Consider the following 23,063-nt stretch of genomic DNA (forward strand, 5'->3'; position numbering starts at 1 on the left):
TGCTTCCCAATGACCACCTTCAACATCATTAAACTTGTTTACTCGGCTAGTGCTATTCTGATTTGATGAACTGTCCTGTCTACCAAAGGCCAAATGTCAGCTTTCATGCATCTCCTCTTACCTCTGTAGACCATGAGCCATTGCTTCTGACCTAATTTCCTCAGGAGATCTTCTAACCCTGTCTTAGCAGTTCCCAAATCATTCCCCACTTTCACCTCCTTTCCAAGATCCAAAACATGCCTGTGGAGGTGGACCATTGTTACAGGCTAATCTTTTTGCACAGCAGTTACTTCTTGCTATTTCGACCTGGTTTCTTCTCCATTTTCCATTCCATTCCTACTTAGAACTATTTCTTCTCCAATATCTTTCTTCTCGTTTCTTTGCCCCAGCAGGCTCATCGTCACAATAAGCATTCAGTCCCTCACCACCTCCATCAAACTGAAGCATTGTTTGACAGCCTTTTGCTTTTTCCTCTACAGAGACTCAAATAGTCTCCTTCCACCAGATTTCTCCTACACCTGGATGAAATCGTTCTTACATTGAAAAACTTCCACTTTCAACGAGCTCGAGACATGTTGTTGTGGGTCCCAAGCTACACAACGATTCTTGTATTAGTGCTACATACATCAAAGTTGCTGGTGAACGCAGCAGGCCAGGCAGCATCTTTAGGAAGAGGCGCAGTCGACGTTTCAGGCCGAGACCCTTCGTCAGGACGAAGGGTCTCGGCCTGAAACGTCGACAGCGCCTCTTCCTATAGATGCTGCCTGGCCTGCTGCGTTCACCAGCAACTTTGATGTATGTTGCTTGAATTTCCAGCATCTGCAGAATTCCTGTTGCTTGTATTAGTGCTGTTCACGTCCTCCCCGCCAAATTATTTTTCCATTATATTGAGGACTATATTGATGCTGTTTCCTGCACTGCTCAAGAAATAAACACTTTGAGAGAGATAAAAGTACTGTTTAGATGATCAACCCAATTCAGAGTGCCAGTTAATACACTGAGTCTGTTTTGATTGTGTGGATGTACAGATGAAAGTTTCATGTCTTTGTTTCCAAAGAGGGAGAGCTATGTGGAGAATTCCTGCAAAATATGTACATAACGTATACTACGCAAGATTCGAACAGAAGAGGAGCGTCCCGCTTCCTCCGGATGAACCAGACCTGGTGGCATCGATATTCACCGAGGAGGAGGTTAGAAGGGCCTTACTGAAGATAAATCCAAGGAAGGCGACGGGCCCAGATGGCGTCCCGGGACGGGCTCTCCAGGCCTGTGCAAGCGAGCTAGCTGGAGTGTTTGCTGACATCTTCAACGGCTCCTTGCTTCAGTCTAAGATCCCCTCGTGTTTTAAGAAGATAACGATAATCCCAGTGCCGAAGAAGAACAAGGTGGCATGCATGAATGACTATCAACCTGCGGCTCTGACATCAATTGCTATGAAGTGCTTTGAAAGATTGGTTATGGCACACACCAACCACAGCCTACCAGTCAACCTCGACGCTTTGCAATGCGCCTACCGGAGCAACAGGTCAATGGCAGTTGCCATCTCTCTGGCCCTACATTCATCCTTAGAACACCTGGAGAATATAGACACATATGTAAGGCTCCTTTTCATTGACTACAGCTCTGCCTTTAATATCATCATTCCAAATAAACTGATTCCTAAGCTCCGGAACCTGGGCCTTAGCACTCAGATCTGCAGCTGGATCTTCAACTTCCTCACAGACACAACCCACCCAGCCAACAGACTTTTTGTCCCTCTTCCCTCTGGGAGAAGGTTCAGGCGCTTGAAGACTCGTATGGCCAGATTTGGGAACAGCTTCTTTCCAACTGTGATAAGACTGCTGAACGGATCCTGACCCGGATCTGGGCCATACCCTCCAAATACCCGGACCTGCCTCTGGGTTTTTTTGCACTACCTTACTTCCCATTTTTCTATTTTCTGATTATGATTTATAATTTAATTTTTTAATATTTACTAATTATAACTATTTTAAATATTTTAATGTTTAATATTTGTAATCCAGGGAGTGTGAAGCGCAGAATCAAATATCGCTGTGATGATTGTACATTCTAGTACCAATTGTTTGGCGACAATAAAGTATAAGTTGTGTTGATACGCTTGGCTGTTAGACCAAAATATGTATACACCCTTAGTTTGTACTTCCTGGTGTTATGGTAATTAATGTGCTTAGCGATTATTAGCAATCTCAGCATGGTTTCCGATGAAGAACAATGTCTGAGGGTGTATTTACTCTAACCCCTACAAAGAAATAAGGATATTTTATGAGCAATGTTTGAAAGCCTTTCCTGTGGTTGGGAACGACTGGGAAATAGAGAGAGAAAATGTAGTGGGGAATAGAGAGTGGAAGGTGGAGACATTGTTAGGGTGGGTCGGGGCAGAGTCTGGGCAGGATGGGTTAGGGACAGCACCTGGTAAGGTGTGGGTTCTGTTTTGGGACTGGTATGGGCCAGGGTCTTGGTTGGGATGGATGTCGGAGGGGAATAGGGCTGGGCCTGGTTGGGACACTGATGGGGAGGTATAGGATGGTTTGGGCCAGCTTCTGGGCTGGGTCTTGACCGGGTGAGGAGTGGAGTGAGGTGGTGAAGTTGGGCGGGTTCTGGTTGTGGGGTGGGGTCTGGGTTGGGCAGGGTGTGGGTACGGGGTGGAGTTGGCCGGGTGAGGGGCGAATCTTGGCCAGGTGAGGGGTGTGGTCTGTGAGGTGGGCGGGGTCTGGGAGAGGGGCGTGGTCTGTGAGGTGGGCGTGGTCTGGGAGAGGGGCGTGGTCTGGGAGAGGGGTGGGGTCTGGGTCCACCCCTATCGGCGAGGGGCGGGCCCTGGGCTTGGATGGGCGACGGTGGGTGGGGGCTGCCTCACTATGCGCCGATAGGGGGCAGCTTGGAGGGCGCGGCGCCAGGTGACAGGTGCACAACGACGGCTTTTCAATGTATCATATTACGTCTTAGCAACAGGCGAACGGCAGCCTAGCAACCGGCCGCACAGTATCAAGCTGCCCTGTTCCTCCCGCCCTTCGGGTCCCAGTCACTTCCTTGTTTTTAGTTTCTTTCTCACATTTTTTCCTACGAGGAGGAGAATGGCTCGGATGCTTACGGGGCTCCTCCTTATCGCCCTGTTTGGCTGCAAGGTGTCCTGCGACCACAAAAGGGACTTTCCTGAGCTGCCGGCCCATCGCCGGGAGATCTTTCAGCAACTGGCAACTTTCAAGGGCGCTTCGCGGGTCGTGAGAGATGCTCCCCGTGGAGCCAGTGCCGGGCAGGCAGGATCTTGTGGCAGTGACACCTCTGATCAAGGCGCTCTGGTGCAAAATACCCACCAGGTAAGTCTGGCTTGTGCGTTGTTAGTTCAACGGAACCATCAGGAGCCCTTTTAAGATGCTATCAATGCTTCGCTTCCTTCTGCTTGAGAATTGTTGTGAAACTGACCAGTTTATCTATGTAAACACAAAAGATTCTGCAGATCTTGGAAAACCAGAATAAGAGAGACAAAATGCTGGAGGAACTCTGGAAGGATTGGGGGAAGAAGCCAGTACAAGAAGGTGGGAGGGAGGGTGGCCCCGATAAAGGCCTCGGCCGGAAACGTCGACTTTTTATTCCTCTCCATAGATGCTAGCTGACCTGCTGAATCTCGATATGTACCCGGTTTCACAAGCCCTTTCTGCTAAAATGACCATCAAGGCAGGGACTGGAGCTGTAGTCACGGTGGAAAGCTCAGGTTTAAGTTTCACTCAGTTGCAGTGAGAGGTGTTTAAAAAAGTAACCTATTTTAATGCGAGTAGCTTTTTTAAAAAAAATAAGTGATCACAGCTGGTTGTCTGTCCGCCTGAATAGCAAAATTCAGTAATATTTGTTTGCTTTCGATTTTGCTTGCGTATCTTGCTTTCTCGTTCGGAGTATCTTCTGAGCACAAAATATAGCTTGTTTTATTTTAAGGTACTGTCCGTTCTAAAATTGTGCTCACATGCTCTGGAGCTTCTCGCCTGTGTACATACTTGAGAATTGTGTAAAACAGTATTCTGAGAATAAAGAATGGGGAATTCAATATGTTACAGTATGTACATGTATTGTTAAATGACAATAAACTCGACGACTTGAATTATGGAAGGAGGCGTTTCTAATTTATAGGATCTGAATGCTTCTCTCTGAACATCCCATATCCTGTATGACTGAAACACCAAATCATCTGTAGTGAAGTTCTATAAATCAACCAATAAGCAATTATCTTTGAATTTATTGATTAGATTTTTATATATTAAGAGATATAGAACCAGGTATTGTTGGCATAAAGATCAGCCTTGACTTAATTGAAAATTCATGCTTTTCTCTTGTTCCCAGATGGCAATTCCTTTAAATTAATTTGTGTTATCTTCTCTTATTAAAACATTTTTCCAGACACAAGTATTGCATTTCCTTCTGCTGTATTACAGTCTGACTATTAAAGATATTTGAGGTGGAAAAAGAAAACGTGTTTTCTACGCAAGATATAGGAAAATTGATATTGAAATGTATCGTCATGTGTAGTAGCAAATGGTTTGAAAAAGAGTTGTGATGGAGAATAACTATTATATTAGAAGTGCGCATTTGGGAGTAATGTTAACAAAGCAGAAAAAGTAATGGTTCCATTTGTAACTTTAGATTCCTTAATCCACATATAGAAGTAAACTAAGAAGATTATGGTTTATAATATTCAGTCATGATGGGGGGAGGAGGGGCAAGTGTTGGGAACGTGAATAACATACTCAGTTTGCCTAAATGGAGACACAAGAGACTATAGGAGCCACCAACAATCTCACTAAAAAGCTATTAAAATTTATATAACAAATATATTTCACCTCACACATTTAACATCTATGGTCAACCCTAATCGACGGAGGCCTCAGTCATATTTCACCTAAAACCACATTTTTTTTACACCAAGGGTAGAAAAGGGAAGACATTTATATACCCTTTGTACTTGGTTTCACAAACTTGGGCTTTCCAAAGCATTTACTGCAAATTAAGAGGTTTTTTTTTAGTGTAAGCATTGTAGTAAGGTAGGATATAAGATTAAAAAAAGAACAAAACAGTAATCTCTCAATCAGTAATAGGATAAACAGCTGGATAGATCATCTCCTTTGGTCAGGAAGTCAGGTTGTACATTCTCCTGAAAGAATTGATCTGGCTTTCACTTGTTTCCTTTGAATGAAAACACCTTTGACCATACAGCATTCTGTCAGTAGTATACAGTACTGTTGGCCTAGATTATTTCCCACAAAACTCCAGTGTGAGGCTCAATCCTAATAATAGAAAGATAACAATAACAAGTTGTTTGTGGTACATATTGTGCAACAACGTCAAGTGGATGTTGGGTTAAGTAAAAATAAGTTTAGATTAGGTTGATTAAAGTTTGAGTACCTTATGACATTTATGTCTTCACTTTTTTAAAATTAAAAAAAAAGTCAATGTTGCTGCTGAGGTACATCCTAGGATGTGCTGGGACACATCATCAGTGATGTAACCTGTGGTTATCGGGTGTTTCGAGTGTTTCAACATCAGACACTATTGCCCAGGCGACCCAGCCAGGATTGATCTGACCCTGGCGTGTGTCCCAGCAGCATTGGTCCACGGGTCACACCTCTTGATCCATAGCTGTTTGGAGGCTCGCTCAGCAGCCTCTGTGACGGTGCTGATGACCCTTTCCTTTGCAGGCCCTGTAATGCCAAGCAGAGAGTAGGTTCTGCACAGCGAGCAGCCACCTCTACAAGCTTGCATTGTGCCCTCCACCCCTGTCTCTGGCACTACTCCACAAGCTCCTAATAAATGGCTTTCATATGCTCAAATGCCTCCTCAATCTGGTCTTCCCAAGGGACTTTCACTTTTACCATGACCACCTGCTTTGAGGTTTCTGACAGAATGACCATGTCAGGCCTCAGGGCTGATGATGCGATGAAGTCAGGAAACTTCAATTGCTCGCCAAGATCTATTTTTCAGTTGCCGATCAGATGCTACGGTGAGCAAGCCTGCTGGTGATCCAGGCTGAGGCTGTGGTTGGCCTCCAGCTTTGACAAAGGCTATGGGCTTTATGAGTTGGTGGGGGTGCCTACAGTGGTTAAAAGCCAAGGAGATACTTCTAGCACCTGGGTCATGGCACGAGTGGTAGTGTCCTTCTCCTGAGACTTTATAAAACAAGAAACTTTCTCCCAAACACCACAAAATAATGGTGTAGAGGATGTTTTTAATGAAATGTCATATTTTCATCACTTGTGACATTTTATTTGAAGTATACCAGACCCCAGTAGTTGAGAGAGTATTGTATTATTAACCATGAAGTGAGTGCGCTTTTACATGTGCTGCTTTCGCAGTTGGGATCATCGAAGTGAGACTACTGGATTTTGAACTAATGTTGCTAAAATGGCCTTGCTGTTTCTGTGTTGTATGATCCCATTTCCTCATTTCTTAGTACAACTTAGTCGCTTGAGGGATAAGCTGGAGTGGCATGAGGGGAAAAAAGATTTACACGTAACTTTATTACGCCTTTTTTGCACCAGTTGAAACTGGTATTGGATCAACTGAAAAATAATACTCTATGCTTGCTAAGAGTTGGATTACTCTTTGTGTACTTGTGTAATATAAATCAAGTTCCCGAATGCTTGCTATATTGTTAGCAGTTTTTTTTCTTAGATATGACTCAAAGGTAAGGCAGCGTTTGTAGACTGGAACTTCTGGATATATTATTCCAATTGTGGGAAATAGTTCACCTGAAGGCTACTGTAAATGTGTACAAAAATATCCTGCTAAAAAATGGCAATCCAAAGTCTCAAGTGTTGATAGATGCTCTGTCCAATTATATAAACTACAAGTACTTTCTTCAAAATTATCTCTTTCTGGATTTAATTTCCACCACAGGCAGCTTCCTTTCAGTCCAATGGATAAATGTGGGATTACACTGTATATGCCTGTACATGCCATCCAAGCAAAATTAATGCAAATGGCTTGGCTGTAAATGTTAAATGACATACTGGAAAAATATTTACTGCATGACAAGAGCAGTAAAAGTTATGATAATAAAAGTAAGTTTAAGTGCATGGTTGGAACTTGTGTTATACCATCATGGAAAAATCAAACCTCTCACTGTGTGCTGTAAAACATCTTTCAGGTACGTCCTCCAGGTTTCATAGTACTTGGAAATTTCATGTACAAGATTATGATTGTTCAACTTTTTCTTGATGGGTGTGTGTGTGTGTGTGTGTGTGTGTGTGTGTGTGTGTGTGTGTGTGTGTGTGTTATAGAACCATCTGCACCAGAGGTGAGAAGGGCTGTGGGGGAAACTCAGACATGGCAAAGCATTGGGGCCAGATGGTGTGAGCCCCAAAGTCCAGAAGGAGTATGCTGAGCAGCCGTGTGGAGTTCCCCGGTACTGAAAGTCTTGAATGACTGCCATCCAGTGGCCCTGACCTCACACATTGTGAAGACCCTAGAGACCCTGGTCAGATCAGCCCTCGATCTCCTGCAGTTTGCCTACAAGGAGCAAATTGGAGTCGACAATGCTGTCATTTACCTGCTGAACAGAGCCTACTCCCATTTGGATAAGCAGGCCAGCACGGTGAAGATCACGTTTTTTGATTTCTCAAGTACCTTCAATACCCTACAGCCCTCATTGCTGGGGGAGAAGCTCTGTCCAATGCAGGTGAGCACTTCCATTGTATCCTGGAGAATGGACGACCTGACAGTTTGTGTGGCTTTGGAGCTGTGTGTCAGAAATTGCTGTAAGTAGCACTGGTGCCCCACAGGAGACTGTGTTGGCTCCCTTCCTAGTTACCCTGTACACCTCAGTTGTTAGATTCAACACTGAGTCATGTCATCTGCAAAAGTTCTCTGATGACTCAGCAATAGTTGGGTGTATAGGGGGAGGACAGGAGGATGAATACAGGGCCCTGGTGGAGGACTTTGTCAAATGGGTGCAAGCTGAATCATCTGCAGCTCAACATCAGTAAGACAAAGGAGATAGTGATGGACTTCAGGAAGACTAAGCCTCCACAGCTCCACGTTACTATTGATGGTGAGGTCGTGGATGCGGTGAGGACCTACAAGTACCCGGGGGTGCACCTGGATGACAGACTTGGGTGGAGCACCAACACAGAGGCTGTGTACTAGAAGGGCCAGAGCCACCTCTACATCCTGAGGAGACTGAGGGGAATAAAACACCAAGCAGGATACAAAACCAATAGCTTTTTTAGTTGCTTTTGATTTCCAGATCAATTAAAATTATTTCTAAAAATAAAATTCACATCTTGTTCATTCGGAAGGAGAATATGTGGGCCTCTCTTTCACATGTTCTACCAGTCTGTTGTTGCCAGTACAGTCTTCGATGCAGTGGTGTGCTGGGGCAATGGCATCAACACGGATGATGCCAACAGGCTCAGTAAACTTATTAGAAAGGCTGGCCTTGTTATAGGAGTCAAACTGGACACACTGGAGGCTGTGGTAGAGCAAAAGACCCTATGGAAAATCCCAGCAATCTGGATGTTTCCCACCCTCTGCATGCCACCTTGGCTAAACAAAGGAGCTGACTAAGGCAACTGTGCTGCTCCAAGGAGCACGATATGAGGTCATTCTTACCTTCAGCCATAAGACTGTATAATGAGTCAACCTATAGGTGGGGAAGTGATGAACCCCTCCTGTTAGACTGTTCAACGTAACTTATTTCTGATTTATTTTTCTTATGTCTCTTCTAATATTGTATATCTGTGAACTTGTAATGCTACTGTGACATTGTAATTTCCTTTGGGATCAATAAAGTATGTATCTATTTATCTCTAAATCTGTTATGTGCTAATTTTGAAGGAAGTACTATCAGTTAATATAATGGAAGAGTGCACATGGCAACACTTGAGTCTTGAGCTTCTCAGTTACTGTTGGGAGAAAGATTATGTCCACACAATAACCATGAAGTGAACTTTCTGTAATTAGAATTAATCCGATATTTGAATATGTTCCAATCCGTAATATTCTACCTCCTGGCTTCTTAGCTCTTCTCCTTACCTGCCCGTCATCTCCCCCCGGTGCCCCTCCTGCTTCCCTTTCTCCCATGGGACACTCTTCTTTCTGATCAAATTCCTTCTTCTCCAGCCATTTTCCTTTTCCTCCTATCACCTCCTAGCTTCTTACTTCATTGCCCCCCCCCCACCTTCACCACCTGTCTTCTCCTTCTTCCTTTCTCCCACCACCTTATTCTGGCATCTTTCCCCGCTCCTTTCCTGGAGAAATGTCTTGGCCTGAAACATCGGCTGTTTTATCCATTTCCATAGATGCTGCCTGACCTTCTGTGTTCCTCCAGCATTTTGTATGTATTGCTCTAGGTTTCTAGCATCTGCAGAATCTCTTGGGTTTATGTACATATCATCTACGTTACAAGGAAGCTTATAATTGACTGTTGTTAAAATGCATGACTTGCCCTTTCTATACTTTGAGGAATGCTAATTTCAATTTATTACTTAGTTGGACCTTCTCTGAAATAGTTATTTTCTTTTAGTGAGATGTTTTAAAGGGTAGCCCTGTGGGAATTGTACATTTTAGATTTTACAGAAGTTTCCAGAATTAGGAAGTCACAGAAAAGGAAATATAGTTTGGCCTATGTCATGTAATTAAAATCATTTTTGAAGTATTCTTTGTTGGGAGCTGATTGAAGATTATTATGTTTTTTTTCCCCCACTGTTCATTTAATGAGGCAAGTGAGAATTGATTTGACTTGACACTTCCTCCTTCTGTGTCCATTTGTGACTTTTGTACTTGAGTATTTTTGCAGTGAACATACTGTTTGCTTTCCAAATTGCTTCATGAGATTGTTTTCCTCTACTCTCACTATACCATCTTTTATTAACAGGGTTACCCTTCTCCAAATTTCCCATCTCATTTAAACAATAAATATCCTGGAATATTTAATTTCCAAACTTGGTCATTTTGAACCGTTTTACTGCAATGACTATTGGATGTTTGTCTCTGTACATGTGAATATTGAGTGCATTTCAATTTTATCTTTTTACCACTTTTCCCTAATGTGACCCCAATAGGCGGTATACTTTAATGTCAAGATCTTGAAGTGCTGGTTATAAATATCTGCTTTGATATTTGCTATTATTGGCTAGTCATTTCTTTCTTATTAAATCTCCTTGCCTAAGTTTCCTCCCTACTCATATTTGGTAGAATCTCCTTCTTAGCCCTATCTATGTCATTAGTACCTGCGTGGACTATAATAAATTGATATTCAGATTCAGATTTATTTATTTATCACATGTACATCAAAATCGGTCATTTGTGTAAACAACTAGCACAGCTTAAGAATGAGCTGGGGCAGTGTGCAGGTGTCGTGACACATTTTGGCGTTAACATGGCATTCCCACAATGTTCAGCAGAACAGCAGCAAACAGTCCCTTTCCCACCGTCCTCTCCACCCACCCACTTACACACACGCACACACACCCAAATTTCCAACCCCCGGACAGGCTGCCTACAGACCTCCCACTTCCAGTCCTTGGTCTGGACTCTCAAATTTGCAGACATCAATCTTACAACTTCCAGTCCCTGGCTCAGACTCGCAGACTTTCAGACATCAAGCCTCTGACCTCTGGACAAGCCAATCCAGTTGCTTCGATGTTCAAGCCTTGACCTCCAGACTTGCCAACAACTGGAGTTTGACCAAAGGCTTTGACCTCTGGAATTCATCTTCCTCTGGATATCCACCCTAGGACTCACCAATTACTGGACTTTGACCTAGGGCCTCAACCTCCAGACTCACATAGACGTCAACCCTGGGACTTACTGACCTGGGCATGCTGTACATTGATCCTCATGCCTCCTGCCTCTGACTCTGAGTCATGGCGACCTGAGGAATCGCAGGTCTTCATCCTCAGCACCTGCCGACCTAAACTCTGTCCTCAATGGTCACTGACCTTTGCCTGCAGAGTGCTCTGACCTGGACTCCAGCCTCCGGCTCCTGCCTCTGACACTGCATTTACTGCCCGTGGCTTCTTAACTCCCTCATCACTGTCCCTAAACCATAACCTGACCCCTAACTCTCTGAACTATTCCCTGAACCAGCCCTATGAAATTAAAATAATACTAACTGTGAGCCACGACCTCAACAGACATTGCAGCTTAGTGCCATCTTGGACCACCAATACCCACTCAAAACTCCTTTCTAAGCCTGAGGAGATGTACTGAACCCTGCCAGTGGACCTTCAGGACTCACACCGATGTGTACACAGAACAGTATCTTTAGTGCCTATAAAAAGTATTCACCCTCCTCCCCCAGAAGCTGATCAGCAGAAAAAGACCCTTTTGTGTCAAAGTGAAAGCTGATCTCTACAAAGTGATCTAAATTAATTACAAATATAAAATGTAAAATAATTGATTGCATAGTATTTACCTCCCCTTACTATGTCATATCAAATCATCACTGGTGCAACCAATTGGTTTTAGTAGTCACGTAATTAGTTAAATGGATATCTGTGTGCATTTAAGGTGTTTCACTTGATTGTAGTGAATGTACACCTGCACTGTACCTGGAAGGTCCAACTGCTGGTTTGCCAGTGTCCTGGCAAGAGCTACACCATGAAGACAAAAAGGGATTTCTGGCAGGTCAATGGAGGTTATTTAAAAAGGGAGCCTCGAGAGCGTTTGTCCGTTGTACTTGGTCTATCAGCAGCGTCAACAGAGCTTTACAAAGAGGTATTTCTCGCAGGTTGGCAGTGCTTATTTAAAAAGGGTGCTTCAAGAGCATTTGTCCATTGTACGTGGCCTATCAGAGGCGCCAACAGAACTCTTCGAACTAAATGAAAGTACAGAAGGGATAAGTGGAGCGGCCATTGTCAGTGGCGAGAGTAGAAGCGACAAGCTTTGGCTGAAACTAGGCTTCAGCTAGAAAGAGGCGTCGGCTCTGTGTAAAGTGTCTGTTAGAGTTTCCTTTTTGCTTTTTTTCCTCTCTTACTGTACCATTTAAACAGCTGTGGTGTGCTGTTTGTGCAGATGGTGGAGAACTGGGAGATCCAGAGTCTCCCGGGGAACTACACCTATGTGAAGTGCATCCGGCTGCAGCTCCTTGAAGACCGTGTTAGGGATCTGGAGCAGCAACTGGATGACCTTTGGGTTGTACGGGAGAGCGAGGATATAAATGATCAAAGTTACAGGGAAGTAGTCACCCCGAAGTTGCAGGAGGCGAGTAGCTGGATGACTGTCAGGAGAAATGGAAATAGGCAGTTAGAGCAGAGCACCCCTGTGACCATTTCCTCAGAAACAAGTACACCGCTTTGGATACTTTTGTGGAGGTTGACCTTCCAAGAGAATGCCATGGCGACTGGGTTACAGGCACTGAGCATGGGTCCATGGTGCAGAAGGGAAAGAGAGAGAAGAAGGGAGCAGTAGTGACAGGGGAATCAATAGTGAGGGGAACAGACAGGAGATTCTGTGGACATGAACAGGACACCCGGATGGTATGTTGCCTCCCAGGTGCCAGGGTCAGGGATGTCTCGGATCATGTCCACAACATTTTGGAGAGGGAGGGGGAGCAGCCAGGTGTCTTAGTACATATTGGTACCAAAGACATAGGAAGAAAAAGCAATGAGGTCCTGAAAAGAGAAGCAGGACCTCCTGCGTAGTAACTTCTGGATTGCTGCCTGTGCCACGTGCCAGTGAGGGTAGAAACAGGATGATTTGGCAGATAAACGCATGGCTGAGAAGCTGGTGCAGGGGGCAGGGCTTCAGGTTCTTGGATCATTGGGATCTCTTGTGGGGGAGGTATGACCTGTTCAAAAGTGATGGGTTGCACCTGAACCCGAGGAGGACCAATATTCTTGTGGGTAGGGTTGTTAGAGCTGTTGGGGAGGATTTAAACTAATTTGGCAGGGGGGTGGGAACCGGAGTGAAGGGACTCAGGAAAGGATGGATTGTGAAAAGTAAAGATAGCGTGCAGTCAGACTATCAGGAAGGGCAGGCAGGTGATGGGACTTAGTTGCAGCCAACAGGCTGAGTATCAAATCATTAGGGATGCACAATCAGAAAGGACAGCAAATACAGTACTCAAGGTGTTCGATCCAAATGCACGTAGTATAAGAAATAAGGTGGATGATCTTGTTGCATTATTACAGATTGCCAGGTATGACATTGTGCCCATCACTGAATCATGGCTGAAGGATGGTTGTAGTTGGGAGCTGAATATCCAAGGTTACACATTATATCAGAGGGATAGGAAGGTAGGCAGAGGGGGTGGTGTGGCTCTACTGGTAAAGAATTGCATCAAATCGGAGGAAAGATGTGACATAGGATCAGAAGATGCTGAATCCTTGTGGGTTGTGTTAAGAAACTGCAAGGGTAAAAGGACGTTGATGGCAGTTACATACAGGAGGCCTCCCAACAATGGCTGGGAGGTGGACCACAGGTTACAAAAGGAAATAGAAAAGGCAAGTCAAAAGGGCAATGTTATGGTAGTCATGGGAGATTTTAACATGCAGGTTGATTGGGAAGATCGGGTTGTTAATTGATCTCAAGAGAGTGAGCTTGTTGACTGCCTAAAAGATAGCTTTTTGGAGCAGTTTGTCGTTGAGCCTATTAGGGGATCAGCTATATTGGATTGGGTGTTACGTAATGAACCGGAGGCGAAAACGGAGCTTAAGGTAAAAGAACCCTTAGGAACCAGTGATCACAATATGATTGAGTTCAACTTGAAATTTGATAGGGAGAAAGTAAAGTCTGATGTAGCAGTATTTCAGTGGAGTAAAGGAAATTACTTTGGTAAGAGAGAGGAGTTGACCAAAGTAAATTGGAAGGAGATGCTGGCAGGGATGTCAGCAGAGCAGCAATGGAGTGTGTTTCTGGGAAAAATGAGGAAGGTGCAGGTCATGTGTATTCCAAAAATAAAGAAAAACTCTAATGGTGAAATTATAAAACCGTGGCTGACAAGGGAAGTCAAAGCTATTGTAAAAGCAAAAGAAAGGGCATACAACAAAGCAAAAATTGGTGGGAAGGTAGAGAATTGGGGAAGTTTTTAAAAACCTACAGAGAGCAACTAAACAAATCATTAGAAGTGGAAAGATGAGATATGAAAGCAAGCTAGCAAATAATATCAAAGTGAATAGTAAAAGTTTTTTCAAGTATGTTAAAAATAAAAGAGAAATGAGAGTGGATATAGGACCGCTAGAAAATGAGGCAGGAGAAATAATAACGAGGGACAAGGAGTTGGCTGATGAACTAAATGAGTATTTTGTATCAGTCTTCACTGTGGAAGACTCTAGCAGTATGCCTGATGTTGTAGTGTGTGAAGGAAGAGAAATGGTTGCAGTTACTGTTACAAGAGAGACGGTGCTCAAAAAGCTGAAAGACCTAAAAGTACATAAGTCACCCAGACCAGAGGAACTGCACCGTAGGGTTCTGAAGAGGTAGTGTAAGAGATTGTGGTGGCATTAGAAATGGTCTTTCAAAAATCATTCAACTCTGGCATGGTGCCAGAGGACTGGAAAATTGCAAATGTCACTCCACTGTTTAAAAAAGGAGGAAGGCAGCAAAAAGGAATTATAGACCAGTTAGCCTGACCTCAATGGTTGGGAAGATGTTAGAGTCAATTGTTAAAGATGAGGTGATGGTGTACTTGGTGGCACAGGACAAGATAGTACAAAGTCAGCATGGTTTCCTTCAAGGAAAATCCTGCCTGACAAACCTGTTGGAATCCTTTGAGGAGATTACAGGCAGGATAGATAAAAGGGGATGCAGTGGATGTTGTATATTTGGACTTCCAGAAGGCCTTTGACAAGGTGCCACATGTGAGGCTGCTTCCCAAGTTAAGAGCCAATGGAATTACAGGACAGTTACTAACATGGTTAGAGCATTAGCTGATTGGTAGGAGGCAGCAAGTGGGAATAAAAGGATCCTTGTCTGGTTAGCTGCCAGTGACTAGTGGTGTTCGGCAGGGGTCGGTGTTGGGACTACATCTTTTTATGCTGTGTATAAATGATTTAGATGATGGAATAGATGGCTTTGTTGCCAAGTTTGCAGATGATATGAAGATTGGTGGAGGGGCAGGTAGTGTTGAGGAAATGGGTAGGATGCAAAAGGACTTAGACAGATTAGGAGAATGGGCAAGAAAATGACAAATGAAGTCAATGCTGGAAAATGCATGGTCATGCACTTTGATAGTAGAAATAAATTTTCGGACTATTTTCTAAACGGGGAGAAAATCCAGGAATCTGAGATGCAGAGGGACTTGGGAGTCCTTGTGCAGAACACCCTGATTGATTTAACCATATTATCATCCAGATCTTGGATATAGATGACAAACGACAATGGACCCAGCACAGATCCCTGTGGCACTCCATTAGTCACAGGTCTCCACTCAGAGAGGCAACCATCCACCACCATTCTGTGGCTTTTTCCCACAAAGCCTTTGTCTAATCCAATTCACTACCTCATCTTGAATGCTGAACATCTGAACCTTCTTGGCTAACCTCCCATGAGGAACCTTATCAGATATCTCACCAAAGTCCATATAGACGACATCCACTTCCTTGCCTTCATCATCTTTCCCGGTAACTTACTCGAAAAAGTCTAAAAGATTGGTTAGACATGACTTGCCACACACAGAGCACGCTGACTATCATTAATTAGCCTATGTCCATCAAAAAACTCATATATCCAGTTCCTTAGAATCCCTTCCAATAACTTTCCTACTTCTGATGTCAGGCTCACCGGCCTATAATTTCCTGGTTTATTTTTAGAGCCTTTCTTAAGCAGTGGAACAATATGAGCTATCCTCCACTCCTCTGGTACCTCACCTGTCACTAAGGATGATTTAAACATCTCCGTTAGGCCCTGGCAATTTCTGCACTGAACTCCCGCAGGGTATGAGGGATCACCTTCTCAGGGCCTGGGGACTTATCCACCTTAATTAGCCTCAGGACAGCAAACACCTCCTCCTGTGTAATCTGTATGGGGTCTGTGAAGTTGATGCCACTTTGCCTCACTTGTATTGACCCTGCATCTGTCTCCTGACTAAATACAGATGCAAGAAATTCATTTAAGATCTCCCCCATTTCTTTTGGATTACCATTCTGGTCTTCCAGAGGACCGATTTTTGTCCCTTGTAATCCTTTTGCTCCTAGCATAGCTGTAGAATCCTTTAGTATTCTCCTTCACCTTGTCTGCCAGGGCAACTTCATGCCTTCTTTTAGCCCTCCTGATTTCTTTAAGTGTTCTCTTGCATTTATTATACTCCATAAGCACCGTTTTGTTCATACCTACTATGCACTTCCTTTTTTTCCTTAACCAGTGCTCTTGAAACCAAGGTTCCCTGCACCAGTTATCTTTACCTTTTATTCCCTCAGGCACTTTCTTGCTCTTTCAAATAGCCTGTAATATTTCTCCTCCACTTATTTTCCTAATTATTTCTCAGACCCCTGACTTGCTGTGCATTCTAAATTTCTTACCATCTATTCTATGAAGTTATACTTCTGACATTTAGCATGGAAACACACTCTGCAGCCCATGGAGTCTGCATCAACCATTGAGTGCCCATTTAAGCCACTCCTGTAATGAACCTATTTTTGTTCCCCTCTCATTCCCATCTATGTCCCCATTCAACCACATATCAGCATCAAATCACAGCAGCCAATCAATCTGCCAACTTGTGCATCTTTGGAAAGGGGGAAGAAACCACAACACCAGTGTGAAACAGGCACAGGCACGGAGAACGAGCAACCTCCATGCAGATAGCACTGAGCTCAGGATTGAATTCAGACCACTGAAGCTGCGAGGCAGTAGCTACACTAGCTGTGCCACTGTGCTGCCTCTGGCCCTTCTGCCTAGGACATTAAATCTGTACCTTCTCATTATCAGTCCTTTATGTAATTATTATTTTAAACAACAACCTTAAACTCTGCTGTCAGATGACCAAATGGCAGTTTTAGAAAGTTCACAAAGTAAAATAATGATGTTTGATTGGTACAAATAGGCTTGGAACCCTTGGGAATTTTTGAGGTATCAGTTTCCCTGATGGTTTCCTGAATTTTAAATCTTGTGAGATGACTTTAAAATTTTTTTAACTTGATGTTATTGGATGCCTTAACCTCTTTTATACTGCCTTGCATTAGATTAATCAATGAAGTCACTCTGCGTCTCTCTTCCATCTACCAATGATCTCTGGTCTCTGTCTCACAGCAATCCACCACCACTCTCCACCTTCTATACTTGCTATTTCCTCTCTCCATTCTTAGTCCTGATGCAGGGTTTAGACCTAAAGTGTTAACGGTTCCACCCACAGATGCTGCTCAACTTGCTGATATTTGATAAGTAAGAATGGAGATAATCAAGTGAAGTCCTCCTCAGCTGGTTAACAAAATGAGAGAGAAAACTTTTGAAGAGGATGGCATTGTCATCTCATTCATTGGCTGCAGTTGATTCAAAACAGGATGAGGAGGAATAGTTGATTATTATCACAGTCACAGAGGATAACATTTGTGACTTTGGTTATCATTTTTGTACCGCAGAAGGCTAGCATTGCAATCAGAGAAGACACATAGTTAACTATGGGAAAGGTGTCAATGGGTGGGGGAGGGTGTTAATACCGTATTCAGATTCTTTGAAAAGGGAACCATGGAAGAGAATGGTCATTACCAAAATAGAGGTGTGAAGAATAGAGTTTGCTTGCATAATTTTTATTTTCAATAGATTTTTTCTTTGTTTCTTTGAATACAAAATGTTTTAAAAATTGTCTGTATTGGTGCAAATGAAATGAGTAGTGTATTTCCAACCAGAACAATATTCTGATTTCTAAGTACAATATTTGGCAGAATTGGACTTTCTTAAGATTATTATTCATGTACTATTGTGCTATTTTAATAAGTGAATCTTTCTTGTTATATTAAAAGCTTTGGAATGAAGCACTCCACATCAAAGTTACTGGTTAACGCAGCAGGTTGGTGCGTTCACCAGCAACTTTGATGTGTGTTGCTTGAATTTCCAGCATCCGCAGAATTCCTCGTGTTTGGAATGAGGCACTAACTGTTCTGAATACTTAGAATTCATGCAGAAATTGACATTTTGGAAGCATAACCCAAATTGACACCTTCCTGAATTCTCTAGAGTTACCCACTTTAAGCGAAGAACAAAATAGAACAATGACTGCTGACATAACTGAAGCTGAACTAAAAACTGCAATTAGTAGGCTTAAATTAAGCAAGTCACCAGGATCAGATGGATATATGGCAGAGTGGTATGAAGAATTTAAAAAAGAGTTAATTCCTGTTTTACTCCCTGCACTGAACTGGGCTCTAAAAAAGGCACAAATGCCTCCCAGCTGGAAGGAGGCAATAATCTCAGCTATGCCGAAAGAAGGCAAGGATAAAATGGAATGTGGGTCATTCAGACCAATATCTGTTCTTAATGTGGATTATAGAATATTTACGTCCATCTTGGACAAACGATTAGAAGAGTTTCTACCCACACTGATACATAATGATCAGACAGGTTTTATACAACAACGCCAAACACAACACAATATACGAAGGACACTTCACATCATGGATCATATACAAAAAAATAAAATTGAAGCAATAGTGATAAGCGTGGATGCTGAAAAGGCATTTGATTCGGTTAATTGGAGTTTTCTTTACAGAATTTAAAAAGATTTGGTTTACATGACACAATTATTAAAACTATCCAGGCACTATATGACAATCCTACTGCTAGGATTAAAATCAATGGATATTTATCAAATAGTTTTACCCTAGAAAGGGGCACGAGACAGGGTTGTGCATGGTCACCGCTACCCTTCGCATTATATCTGGAACCATTAGACCAATATATCAGACAAAATGAAGATATCAGGGGAATTACTATTAAAGGGACAGAGCATAAATTGGCCTGTTACGCAGATGACATTTTGATCTATCTAGGGCAACCAACATACTCTTTACCTAAATTGATGCAATCCTTTGAACAATATGGTCAATTATCAGGATACAAGATCAACATAGATAAAACCCAATTACTTTCATATAACTATAGCCCACTAAGAGAAATTGAAAGTAGATATTCCTGGGCATGGCAAACAGAGTCTTTCAAATATTTGGGCATCATTATGCCAAAAGATTTGGCAAAATTATCAGAATGCAATTATCCGCCTATATGTAAAAAAATTAAGGTAGATATATGGTAACAAGATGGAACCTAATTCCTTAGTCTCAGTTCAAGGATTGAATCCATTAAAATGAATATATTGCCAAGACTATTATATCTCTTTCAGACCCTACCAATATATTAACCAAAATCAATTCAATGAATGGAATAAAATGTTACCAAGATATATATGGCAAGGTAAAAGGCCTAGAGTTCATCTCAAAACTTTGCAATTAGCCAAGGAAAAGGGGGGATGAGGCCTCTGTTCTCTTAGAGATTATTATTTTGCAGCACAGTTGAGAGCTGTGATATGCTGGTGCAACCCATCATATGATGCTCAATGGAAGAACATTGAAGAGAGGATACTTTCCATCCGGATACAGGCAATTTTGGCTGATAACAACCTACAAGGTTACATAAATACTATTGATAACCCGTGGGTGAAATTGACTCTTAAAATATGGAAAATTATTATAAGGGAATATAAACTAGAGGGAGATATTGCAATTCTTAAGTGGTGTGCATATGACTCAGATTTTACGTCAAATAAACTGGATGCTAGATTTAAGGATGGACAGCTAAAGGAATAACAGTTATTTGCGATATAATGAAAGAAGGAACACTGTTCAGTTTCGAAATGCTTAGAGAGAAGCACTTATTAGAAAAACAAGACTTTTATTGGTATTTGCAGATGTGACAGTATGCTAACTGGAGGGTTAAAAATGTAACCAAGACAAGTACATGTTTGATAGAGCTATTTAGAAAAGCATATAATTCAGACAACAGTAGTAGAATCATTTCAAGCGTGTATAAGGGTTTGTCAAATCTTAAAACACATTCAACTTCATACATTAAAACAAAATGGGAGAAGGAAGGAGGGATAATTATATCTGAGGAAGAATGGACAATAATATGGAGGTATCAATGGAAGTGTACCAGTTCACAGAAATAGAGGGAGTTTGGATGGACAAATTTGATAAGACATTTTATTACACCCTCTCAGAAATCCCATTATGATAGGAACCTCCCTGTTTGCTGGAGAAATTGTGGAAATCAAAATGTAAACCATTATCATATTTTCTGGGAATGCCCCATTATCAAAGACTATTGGAGTGGGATACATAATGCTCTATAAGACATCTTTAAATGTGAAATACCCTTAGAAAGTAAGACCATATATTTTGGGTATTTACCTCAAGAATGGTTGAAAAGAGATAAATATTTTATGAATATATTGCTGGTAGCTGATTAAAAAGACTCTTACCAGGAAATGGTTATCACAAGAGAGACCAACTTTAAACGCAATGATGGAAATTACAATGGACACTTACAAAATGGAGAAGATAACAGCATCTGTTAATCATAAGTTGGAACAATTTGTTTCATACTGGGGGAAAATGGTTTAACTACATAACACCTCATAGACCTGATTTTATTCTCACAAATCAATGAATATGTTGTTAAAAAAAAATCACTCCCTGCTTGTACATAGTTTTCTCCTTTTGCTTGTTCTTTCTTCCCTCTCTTTTCTTTGTGTTATAAATATTATGTGGAGATTTCTGGCAAATATGACTATGATATATATGTACTGTATCTGAAATACATCTTATGGAAATGTTTGAACTTCAATAAAAAATAAATTACAAAAAACAGTGAAATTTTATCACAAAATAATTTAGTTTCTTTGATTAATATTGTATTTTATTTTACAGTACACATTTGAGGATGATGATGCTTCCTCTGTAACATTAGCTTGGGTCGGGGACGGAACTGGGGTAAGTCTAAACTTCTGGATTGTATGTCACAGTATATTGATTTCTCCTCAAAATGTGGGAAGTGTTTTAAACTGTTGAACCATTGACTTTATAAATGATACTGTTTTCTCTTTGATAATATATACCATGTGCAACTTGAAAAGTATTCAAAAGCCGTGTTGAGAACATTAGGTCCCTGAACAAGGGTGATACCATGTAATCAAGGAATGCAAATTGGGCATGAGACAATAGCAAAAATTCTGACTTTCAATCCCTCAGATTATAACCTCCTGTCAAGAGCAAAGAAATGTGATTCGTATCTGCAGAATGCTACTGAACAAACTAGAATGTCTATCAATATATATTTACTGCCATCACAATATTCTAATCAACTACTAAAGATAATGGTGATATGTCTATCTGGAGGGAGGTTCTAGCTGCCTAGAAATTGGATCACATTTCACTTTTTTTCAGGGCTATGCTCTTAAATTTTTTCTTTTTTTGTGGAATAAATCCCAGAGCAACCATTTTCATATGAAATTTTGCTGATTTCAAAATCTGTTCTGCTTGTGATCCACATTAGTTGTTGTCTAATAGCTTCCAAAATTTAAGATTCAAGTTTATTTATCATGTATATATCAAAACATACAGTGAAATTTGTTGTTTGCATAAACAACCAACAAACCCAAGGATGTGCTGGGAACAGCCTGTAAGTGATGCCACACATTCAGGCAGCAATGTCACATTCTCACAATGAATTGAATTGACTTTATTACTTGCATCCTTCATATACATCAGGAATAAAAATCTTTACGTTACGTCTCCATTCAAATGTGCAATGTGCAATTACAGTAATTTATAATAAATATTATGTACAACAGGATAGTCAGTATAACATAGAAATACAATTGTGTCGGCATGGATTAAGCAGTCTGATAGCCTGGTGGAAGAAGTTGTCCCAGAGCCTGTTGATCCTGGCTTTTATGTTGTGGTGGCGTTTCCTGGATGGTAGCAGCTGGAACAATTTGAGGTTGGGGTGACTCGGGTCTCCAATGATCCTTCGGGCCGTTTTTACACACCTGTCTTTGTAAATGCCCTGAATAGTGGGAAGTTCACATCTACAGATGTACTGGGCTGTCCGCTCCACTCTCTGCAGAGTCCTGCGATTGAGGGAAGTACAGCTCCCATACCAGGCAGTGATGCAGCCAGTCAGGATGCTCTCAATTGTGCCCCTGTAGACATTTCTTAGAATTTGGGGGCCCATACCAAACTTCTTCAACCATCTGAGGTGAAAGAGGTGCGGTTGTGCTTTTTTCACCACACAGCTGGTATGTACCAACCACGTGAGATCCTCGGTGATGTTTATGCCGTGGAACTTAAAGGTGTTCAACCCCAGATCCATTGATGACAATAGGGGTTAGCCTGTCTCCATTCCTCCTGTAGTCCACAACCAGCTCCTTTGTTTTTGCGATGTTGAGGGAGAGGTTGCTTTCTTGACACCATTGTGTCAGGGTGATGACTTCTTCTCTCTCCTCATTATTATTTGAGATTAGGCCAATTAGTGTAGTGTCGTCAGTAAATTTAATTAGCAGATTGGAGCTGTGGGTGGCGACACAGTCATGGGTATACAGAGAGTAAAGGAAGGGGCTTAGTACACAGCGCTGAGGGTCAGAGGGGCAGAGGTGAGGGAGCCCACTCTTGCCACCTGCCGGCAAACTGACAGGAAGTCCAGGATCCAGCTGCACAAGACAGGGTGAATGTTTAGCAGAACAACACATAACACAACAAAACAACACATCAAGTAACAAAACAACAACAGCAACACAAGTTCTGTTTCTCCCTCCCACCTAAATACATACACAGTCCTCCGACCCCAGGACAGGCTGTCTTTGGCATTCAGCTTCCATCGGGCTCACAGACATTGGGCTTTAAGTTTCCCAGTGGACTCTCAGAGGGTCGTAGACTTGGGGCTCCAGCCAATGGGCCTCAACTTACAGACTTCTGATTTGACCCTTGGACTTTGATCCTCAGCATCGATCCCAAGGGCCTGCCAATCACTGAACACTAGGCCTCAAACTCTGGACTCACCAGTGATGGTACCCCAAACACTAGGCTTCAAACTCAGGCCTCACTAATTCATGAACCTAGGGGGCATTG

The 23,063-nt window shown here is 42.2% G+C and overlaps 1 protein-coding gene across 1 annotated transcript in view; it reads left to right on the forward strand.

The window, feature by feature from the left end:
• The first annotated feature begins 2,873 nt into the window (after positions 1-2,873).
• The window catches only part of LOC134351692 (sortilin-like), a 118,147-nt gene continuing 97,957 nt past the window's right edge, over positions 2,874-23,063 (forward strand). Inside the window, exons 1-2 of the mRNA XM_063058203.1 lie at positions 2,874-3,335; positions 20,865-20,927. Coding sequence (XP_062914273.1) covers positions 3,093-3,335; positions 20,865-20,927 — 306 coding nt within the window. The 5' untranslated portion in view covers positions 2,874-3,092. The remainder of the gene's footprint in view (positions 3,336-20,864; positions 20,928-23,063) is intronic.

This window comes from Mobula hypostoma, chromosome 9 (assembly GCF_963921235.1).
Source record: "Mobula hypostoma chromosome 9, sMobHyp1.1, whole genome shotgun sequence".
Taxonomy (NCBI): Eukaryota; Metazoa; Chordata; class Chondrichthyes; order Myliobatiformes; family Myliobatidae; genus Mobula; species Mobula hypostoma.